Here is a 10,197-nt window from a genome sequence, read left to right as displayed (position 1 = left end):
CAACAAAAACCAAGTCCTCAGAAAATCCTTAACCCTAGAGAATGAGGCCATATATTGTTTGGGAAATTCACCTTAGGTCATCTCCAATTGAGGGCTGGCCAGAGGGTTCGTTTTAGCCTTCTGACCCTCCAAGATATTAATATTTTAATGAACAGTACAGGGCCATATTTGCCTCCATCTCCAACCGAGGGCCATAGGGCTCGTTTTATCTCTGTCACAAAAAACCGTCTCCAACCAAGGCCCATAGGGCCAAACATAATTTATTATTTAAATTTAAAAACTACAACTTAAATTTAAAAACAACAACAACTTAAATATAAAAACTACAACTTATATTTAAAAACTACAAATTAAATTTAAAAACAACATTAACTTAAATTTAATATCCATAATCAACATCATCTTCATCATGCGCCATTGTAGGAGTATAGTCAGAGGTAAACAATTGCCGCCGAGTCATAGTTTCTTTTTCTTTTTTCCAATCAAAATAGGCCTTACTCATTGGAGTGTAATTCGAAGTGTTCCTTTCCATATTCTTATCATCCATCTCTTCTTGTATTTGTTTGGCCCGTTCTTCATGCCTACACTTCCTTTCTTCCGCCTCAAGGGCATTTTGCTTCACCATTAATCGCAATGAGGCCGCCACTTCATGTTGAGCGGTGTAATGATCATTTGCCTTGCCCTTTTCCTTTAACCTTCGTGCCTTGTTTCGTCTCATAGCCCTAGGTATGGAACCTTCACGCGAAGACGGATTTTCTACCCTTATTTGTTGAATGGTAGGAGATCCATCTTCATCCATATTTGCAACTGAGGATGCAGTTTCGATCACCGGCGTATGAGCTCTATGTTGAGGTGGATCTTCAAATAACATCCACCCTTTACAAATTTCCCAACAACTGTGAAACTGCTGCTCTCCATATACAATTCCTGCGCTTGGCATACCTAGAAAATATAATTACAAAAATTAAAGGAAATTAATTTATGAAATTAAATGTAATATAATTAAATATTTAAAATAAATTGTGAAAACACTTACTTTGTCGTAGTAATTAGCGCCGCTTTCATGTCTACTTGCGGCTATTAACAATGCTTGATGCCATTTGTTTAAACTTGGCTAAAGATGTTTCTTCCATCTTGAAGAACAACTCTCGTGGTTTCGGATATTCAGTGGAGTGGTGCCTTCATAGAACTCTAAGTATTTTTTGGACACACGAGTCCAAACACCGTCATTTGTTTGACAATTCCCCCTCACACTATCTTCCGACACCCATCTATAAGCCTTGCAAAGAGCCTCATCTTCTTTTCAGGTCCAAGCCCTACCTTTCATTGCAGACAAGGCCATTTGAAAATTATTGAAAAAATTGAATGATAGATTTTTGAAAGAGGAAAGAAAATATGAGAATTGAAATGGTGTAGGAATGGTGAAAATTTTGTGAGGAATGGTGAATGAATGGTTTAGGTATTTATAGGAAAAAAAATTAGAATTTTTAAGAATTTAAAAAACAAATGGCCCAAAAAACCAAAAAAAAAAAAAATTGAATCCAACAGTAACTGGCGTCAGCTAGCCGTTGATTCAAATTTTTGTTTAAGCATTCATGTCCGATATAACTAACAGGAATAAATTTATATTAAATATATTCATGTCTGTTATATCTGACAGGATTGCTGGAATTTCTGGCCAGCCTCGGGCTGGTTGGCTGGCTGCATGTAGCCAGCCTTTTGGCCTTTTCAGACCATCTCCAATCGAAGAGTCCAGAGGGCCGAAAATAGCCCGAAAAACGTCTCCAACCGAGGGCTAGGCCAGAGGGCTCATGGGCCCGACGGAATTTGAAAGGGCCAGAGGGCTGGCCCCTTCCAACCAGCCAGCCAGCCCTGGGCTGGCCAGAATTTTGTGTAAAAATGTCGGATTTCCTATCGGATATAACCGACATGAATAATTTTTATTATTGAAATCGTGTCGGTTATAACCGACACGAATAGTAATTTGACTATAAATGGCATCACAGGAATCAGTTTGACCCGGCGGAATCGTGTCGGTTATAACTGACACGAATAGTTTAAAATTTTGAATACAACGACTAGCTGTCCCGTTGCCTTACATTTTTTTTTTTGTTATGAATTTAAACCTTTTTTTTTTCTATAAATACCTACACCATTTCTCACATAATTTTCACCCTTGCATACTATCTCACTTCATTCTATTTCAAATTTAAGTTGTAGTTTTTAAATTTAAGTTGTAGTTTTTAAATTTAAATTGTTGTTGTTTTTAAATTTAAATAATAAATTATATTTGGCCCTATGGCCCTTTGGTCATCGGTTGGAGACGGTTTTTTGTGACAGGGCAAAATGAGCCCTATGACCCTTTGGCCTTCAGTTGGAGACGGATGCAAATATGGCCATGTACTTTCATTAAAATATTAATATCTTGGAGGGTCAAAGGGTTAAAATGAGTCATCTGGCCAGTTCTCGGTTAGAGATGGCCTCAGATTCCATGGGGTCCACAAGTCATCTGGCCTAGCCCTCGGTTGGAAACGATTTTTAGACTATTTTCGATCATCTGGCCCTCTGGACCTTTCGGTTGGAAATGATCTTAATAACAACAATTGATAGAGGAAAGATAAAAGGATGATGTGCTACTAACTTTAATGCACCGCACAGTACACATAAATATCGCCCACAGTGCTTTTGGGTGAAAGTAAAGCTCAAACAGTTATTAAGAATCTGGTTCATGGGAAAGGAGAAGGATTTTCTCCCTTCCTAATCTTTCTCCATTTACCTCATTTTCTATTTGAACGATCATGGTTAAGCCAGTCAACATCTTATATTGATTTTTTTATAAAGATAATAAGACAAAAAATAATGTGTGATATGTAGGGAGGGAAATGAATGGGAATAGGAGCGAAGAGAATTCTACAAACAGCTAATTACAAAAGCTAGGTAGCTGCTAGTCTCCACAAAGTCTCTAGGCTGGCTTTCCCGTACCCTACACCACTAGAGAAGTTTGAGTCACTTTCACAGAGAAAAGGTTTCCATGATAATTTGGTTTCCTTTCTTTTCTTTTTTTTTTAACTAATTGTGCTTAAAGAGAAGTTCTAAAAATTTAGAAAACTAATGAAAAAGTTTGAAAACTTTAAGGTTTAACGATAAGAATAAAATACATGGTAAAGTGAATAGTATCAAGATTGACTTTTTAGTGTCAAAATGTGGTTTTTTGTTAAAGTGAACAATACCGGAAGCTTTTCGTTAAAGTTCACTTTAAATTTTTGTTAAACTAGCAAGTGAATAATTAAAAAACTATTTTAGTTACTCAGTTTAACTTTTCATCTCTAGCAACGTTCTTTTTTAACAAACTTTAAAATATTTTAATATTAACAATTCAAACTCAACTCACTCATTTTTTAAACTACATTTTCTCTTTCTTTTCACCTTGCTCTAGGATCCACTATTGAGTTTTATTATATTTTATATTTAGCAAGTAAATAGTTGCACTTCGAATTTAAAGAGTGATTGTTCATTTTGCTATAATAAAAATTCTTTTACACCATCTCTTGGAGATGAATTTTTTGAGTTTGGCTCTTTAAAATAATGTTTTGGAGTTTTACAGCATCTCTTGGAGATGCTTCCAACTGTTTTCAGTTATCTTATTTGAATATAATGTCTTCGTTTTTTTTTTTTTTTTTTGTTAAAGAACGGGTTGTTGACATTTTGAATCAATAATACACATGTAAGTTTTTCACATGTCTTATTATTTCCACAAAATGCTACAACGATGGTAAATCCGTGTTAGGTAAGTTGCACAGGTTGACAAGAGTCGATAACATTGGTGCGTAACATTTCAATTGTAAAACCTTTTAATGTGTTATTATATTATTGGCACAAAATTTATCATTGAGCAAAAGACTAGACGTTCTACTTGGAGAATTTCCGAAAAAATCTAAATAGTGATATATAAGCATTTTAATAAAAAATAAAATACAATGTGAATTATGCCAATTAGTTAGCATATTGTGTCACGTCATCCTACATTAAAATTTGAATTCTTGTGTCATAAATTAGAGTAGTTTAAAACAAAAATTAAAAAAAAGAGTTATAAAAATCTCCACCCAGCGTTGCCTAGGCCTCACCTAGGTGCTAGGTAGCTAGCGACCGTCCCAATTAATCCCTAAACGTTTGAAAAATTAAGAAATGGCACCTAGATCTATCTAAGGGCCCGCGTAGCCCACCTAAGTCACGAATCTCACTTAAACAGAAAATAAATAACTTTCATTTTGCATTTTGTTTTTCAATAAATTATAATAAACTTGTTAAATACTTGGATAAACACTCATTATATGTTTGTTTTCCATGTTTTCAATATGTTCTAATACTTTATAATTTATATGATATTCTATTTTACAATTTATGTATCCAACAATTATTTATTTTTAAGTGTAAGTAGATATTTATTTCCATGTTAAAAAATTTAATTAAAAAAAAAAAAAAACCTGCCTAAGCACTTAGCGTCTAGCGCTTTTTACAACTTTATTTCTCAGACTCACTGGACACTTGCACTCAATAAAACAATAATGTATCATCCAAAAAGTAACAACGAGAATCAAACAAAGGATTGTGGAAATCGATCACAACTACAAAACTTCTTAAGTACCACAAAAGTTGGGGAACCGGAGAGAGTTGGCTTAAACTTTTTCATTTGAACAGTTAAATCCTCAAGTGAATGAAAACCCCAAGAACAAGGTCTCCGCTCTAACACTGCTGAAAAAACGTGCAAAACGCAGATGCCTATACATCAATCACACTGCATACTGCATATTAATTGGACCCCGAAAATTCAAAAGAGAGTTTAACCGAGAAAACCCATCTCAAATTCTCAAAATCTCAATCATATAATGCAATCAAATTATTCATGTGTGCGTCTCTCATAGGATTATTGGACGAACCCTGGTGAGATCTCTTCACCCCCACAAACTGCATTCTTGAACTCAACAGCTGCTGGGACTGTTTGCAATGAGCAATTGCCCCCTCGATTGAGCCCTCAAGCTCTGAATTTGCACTCGTACTTCGCTTCAGCAGCTGCAAATCTGAGAACCCACTTGAGCTGAAGGAGAAAGAAGACGAGGAAGACGAAGAAACGGAGGAAGATGTAGGTGAACACAGAGATTGCAGGGCAGTTGTATGTTGAATTGCCCCAGAGAAAGATTTTCTGTGGGTGTTTGAGTTTTCCTCGGCCATTTCTTTCTCAATGCTTTTCATGAGAGTGGTTGATGATATTTGGAATCTGCCACCGTCGACTCTTCCAAATGGGGTTTTCTCAGCCACTTTCATGTACTTGTTGGAGCAAAAGTCTCTGACTTTTGAGCCACTTTCTGCTTCTGCACATGAGTTGTAGTCATCCGCACAGGTGGTTTTTCTGAACAGGGACTTCACATATGCCCTTGAAGCCTTGAGCTTTTGACCCAATGAGGACTGCTTGATCTGCTTCAGCTTTGTGGACCAAGATTTCTTTTGATGATCATTGTGCCCACCAATGAAATTCACACACATGTCAGCCGTCCATTCGGAGATGTACTCATCTGAGTTGAGTTCACTGCTGACCCTGCAGGACTCTGAGGGGGCGATATTGTAGGACTGGTCCAATGGGGTATTGGAGCTTTCCCTTTTGGTGAAGCTTTCGTCAATGGCTTCCTGTGTTTTGTTGTTGGAGGTTTGGAGGATCTTTTGGACCATTTGCAGGCGAGGTGGGAGGTGGAGCGGGAGGAGCTTACCTTTGTAGAAGAGTTCATCAGCTGGGGAATTTGTGGTTTCTTTGTCTTGACAAAGTGAGGACATCTGGAACTCAAACTCTCTGGTTTGTGGTGGAGAGCTGATGGTATAGCACAAGAAGTTGGAGGAAGAGCTCACTTCCATGTCTATGTAGTCTTCATCTGAACTATGATCACCTGGAGCTTGGCCTCTGGCCATCGCATCTGACCCTTCTCTCTCTCTCTCTAGTTTCTCTCTCTAGATTCTGTGTGTGTGAAGATGCTTAGCCTAAAGATGTTGAAAAGTTTGAATAATGCTTAAATAATTGTAATAAATAGCAAATTCTATTTCCTTTTTCTATCTTGAATGCTTTCAATAACAAGAATGCAGAAGGTAAAAACTTAAGTAAAACTAACGAAAAGTTTAAAAAAAATTTAGTTTTAATAAAAAATGATAAATAAATGTGTAGTGAATAATATCAGGAAAATGTAAAAATATGATTTTTCGTTAAAAATGAACGATACCAGAAGTGTTTCGATAAAATTTTCAAAAACTTATTAACCTTTCTTCCTAGCCCGTGGAGCCACACAAACTGACCAATATGTATTATTGTTCGTATATATAGGGCTACAGAACATCTACCTGTAGGTTATGTGGGCTAGAATTTGTAGTTTCAATAGATTATAATCACAGTTTTACGAGAGTCTCGTGTGTGCGCGCGCGCATGTGTGTGCGTGTGTGTGTGCATATATATAGACACAGTCAGATGTTATGCTTATCGGTAATATAGAATGAATAGAAAATTAGACTATTGATTCTTGAACTTTAGTTGAATTAAAACTTTGGTTTTTAAACTAAAAATCTATGAGCATTGATTTCTAAAATTGTCACATCGTGGAGCAATGGTATTTTTGGTAACTCCACTAAAACTTTTGTCCAAAGTTGTCTAAATAAAAGGGTTTAAGGGAAAAAAATTCTAACCGAGTTATCTGAAAAAACTAAATCGATACTTGAAACATTGTGTCTAGTATTATTGATTTTATGTATTATAATATAGGTGCACGCCAAGTTTATACTTTTCGGTACAATTTTAATAGGTAAAACATGCATGGAAGTTATACCAAGTAGTGGTTTTTCTATATAATACAATAAGTTTCAAATGCCTATTTGTTTTGAAATGATAGAGTTCTTTTAGGAGTGCAACTTTGATCACCCCTCTAAAGCTCACATCCCAGATTATTTGCCTTTAGATTAGTTTGGTTTAATTAATTTAAAGTACGAATCTTGATTTAAACTAATCTAATTGTAATTATTGAGAGTGAGCAAAAATGCACTGTTTTTTTTATGTGATTCATGTTTAAGATTGCTATGATAAATGCACTGAAATTTATATAAAAAATACAATCCCGAACATGCCCAAGAGCCCCTTTAGAACCAATTTTGGAAGAAACGCTTTTTTGTCAAACAGTGTCAATAACATATTTTGTTCTTTTTTTTTCTTTTCATATTGGTGCAGTATTGGGTGTATGAAAAGACTTTCAAGGCTTGTTCGAGGGACAAGGATTGTCTGCCCTCCTTGTTCCTGTACCTTCCTGTTTTGTGCGGTCATGGTTAAGTCACGTCAAAATTTTATATTGTTTTTTTATAGAGATAATAAAACAAAAATAAATAGTAATATAAAATGTTAACGTGACTTAACCGTGACCACACAAACAGGAGGACATGGGAGGGCACGGGAACAAGGAGGGCAGACAATCCTTGTCCTTGTTCGAGATTGCTTCTCGAATGGCTAAATGCTTTTTAACAATTAATAACATTTCTAAATACATTTTACAACGAAAATGAAAAGTGATTCTAGATTAAAGAAGTGCTAAACACTCTCAAACAAGCTTGTCATTTCAAAATCAATCTCAAACATGCCCTAGATAGCTTGTTTATAATGAGCTCCAAGACTTCCAATCAAGACATATATAATGCAATGACTGTAGAGCGTGATTGGTGGATGACAATGCTTATACAAACAAAACCCCATGACTGTACGTTTTCTTGGTCTACATCCACTCCACCCTTGAAAATACCCTGAATTTGGATCTTCAAACGTTTTATTAGACTAGTTTCCCACTACCATAAGTGGTACAAGATGAAGATGTTGACAGATCAGAACACAAGAAAGCCTCCTGCTTTTATTGAGATTTCATTTGGGAGTTTCAATGTAAAGAATATCCCCCCATCTTTTGTAACAATGTTAAAGAAACTGAAAGGATAAATAGATTTTTTTGAAATGAGACTCTTTGTAGACTCTTCGTCACGTTATGTTATTTAATATAATTCTCATGTCAATATTGTAAAATATTATGCCAAAACATGAAACGATAAAAAATTCTACTTTTAAGAGAATCTCCTCAATATTTCTCAAATGAAAGTACAAGCTCTAATGCCAAAATCAAATCTCTAACAAATAACTATTAGCATGAGATATTGATATCCGAGAAAGTCAACAAACATTATTTTTTAGGTAGGATTTCACTGGCCCAACAGAGTTAACAAACCTAGTTTTCAAATTTGGGGACCTTCATTTCACTCTCTAAATCTGTACTCTTCAACCCACTCTTCAAACGTTATTTTTACTTTACTATTAAAATCTCTCTCTCTCTCTCTCTCTCTCCTCCTCTATTGAATTAATAAAATATTTGAATTTTATTTTTAGTGAAATTTAAAATTTGTAAAATCTGTTGAAAAGTAAAAGTAGTTTTAAAATTACCCTTTTAGTAACAGATATGTATTTGAAGAGTCATATTTATATATTCTGTTGAAGATGTTCTAACTCTTAAGTTTGTGCTTTCTTTTTCTCATGTTAGTTGTGCTTCCTTTTTTTGTACATGTTTATGTTCTATGACAATGACCATGTGGAATATGAGATCTAAGGAAAATAATAACTTTTTAAAACATTAATTTGATTTAGTTTACTAACTATTGTTTTTCTTCCTTTTTTTTTTAATTGAGAAACATGCTTTGGTTTGGATTTTCAGGAACAAACTTGTTTCATAAATAATGCATCTCATGTTTATATGCCAATTCATTATGTTATTTTTCTGCAACAACCACTAACACCTCTGCAAAACCTATATTTGAATTTGAAAACAAGTTTTTCATTAATTTTAATCGTTTTATTTTTTTCTGGACAAACCCAGTTTTTCATTAATAATTTATACGTGAATGTCGTTATCTGACCTAGTCAAAATGTTGGAGATTTTAACCTCGTCGTCATCTTTGTAAGTATCAACTAACACGTAATTAAGTGAAAATTTTGATGAACAAAAGCTTCTTCAAACACGTCTTTGCATGGATGCCAGCGTATGTCTTATCTTCTTTATTTGGTCTTGACCTCTCTACTTTTTAGCATTAGTATTAAGGGTACAAGTCAGTAATACAGTTAGCAATATAGTTAGTAAGTTTGTTAATATTTGATTAGAATAGTTATGATTTTTCTTATAAAAGCAGAATGTGTAATATTCATTTAGTCAGTCAATACAAATCTTATTTCTCTCTCTAAACTCTCTCTCTCTCTCTAATATCTATGTGTTCATCCTTGTGTTCATCCTTTCTTTTTGATTTTCCCTTCAATTTCCAAACATTGCAATGTAGTTAACAATTACAATACTTTATGAGTTGATAATAGTAGTTATTTTCAAAACACGATGCTCATCTAGCTGAGAAATTATTTTTTTTTCCTAAATTTTCTTCATCTTTGATCTTATTTACGTCACAAATAACCGTTTATGGTGTATAATCACTGCTAAGACTTAAATTTAGTTTTGTAGCCTTGAATGGTTTAATCGCTTATTAGATAATAATAATAAGTAACATTTTTCATACAACGAAAGTTGTAGGTAAATGGATTTCCGCACATATTCAAAGTTTCTTATTCTTCAGACGTGAGATTGATACTCTCAACTCCTCCTATTTTAAGTTTTTGAATTTGGGTTAAGTTGGAAACAATAAATCATCTTGAGGAATTTGTGTTGATTAAATCACACATGTATTAGTTTTGTTGTTTTCTCCTGACACACATGCAATAGGAGACTCGAATCTGACCTCCCATAACCTTCCCCTGACGGGGTTCCGCATGCCATGGCCATTGAAAAGTACGCAAAGGTGAAGGCTCCCTGCCAGTAATGGTAGCCACCACGTGCCTACACCAGAGACAGACCATATTATCTCACTAACACTTGATTACTGCTTCTGAGCACGTGATTAATCACATTTGTAGCTAATGTGATTGCAAGGCTTTGCAACTCCATAGTAACTGCTTTAGCCTTCTCCAGCTCCTTGTAATGACAAAACTGGTGGACTTGCTCTTATAATTTCGATGCGTTGTGTTGTATTTTTTCCTTTTCAAGTCGAGGCCAAAGCTCAAGTCTTATCACGTACTTTGGGTGCTGAAGAGTAGGTTTAACT

The 10,197-nt window shown here is 34.8% G+C and overlaps 2 protein-coding genes across 2 annotated transcripts; both read right to left on the bottom strand.

Moving 5' to 3' along the window:
• Positions 1-391: 391 nt before the first annotated feature.
• LOC126617866 (uncharacterized) lies at positions 392-871 on the bottom strand (the record flags this gene model as incomplete). Its single annotated transcript, XM_050285955.1, has 1 exon — positions 392-871. A coding segment is annotated over exon 1 (480 nt), but the record flags the coding sequence as incomplete, so codon positions are not given.
• A 3,771-nt stretch (positions 872-4,642) lies between these two features.
• LOC126617863 (probable membrane-associated kinase regulator 4) lies at positions 4,643-6,307 on the bottom strand. The gene has a single exon (XM_050285951.1). The coding sequence runs from the start codon at positions 5,956-5,958 to the stop codon at positions 4,876-4,878; it is 1,083 nt and encodes a 360-aa protein (XP_050141908.1). The 5' UTR covers positions 5,959-6,307; the 3' UTR covers positions 4,643-4,875.
• Between the last annotated feature and the right edge of the window lie 3,890 nt (positions 6,308-10,197).

The sequence above is a fragment of the Malus sylvestris genome, chromosome 4 (assembly GCF_916048215.2).
Source record: "Malus sylvestris chromosome 4, drMalSylv7.2, whole genome shotgun sequence".
Classification (NCBI taxonomy): Eukaryota; Viridiplantae; Streptophyta; class Magnoliopsida; order Rosales; family Rosaceae; genus Malus; species Malus sylvestris.
The sequence above is the reverse complement of the archived record's forward strand: the minus strand, read 5'-3'. Positions and strand labels throughout refer to the sequence as shown.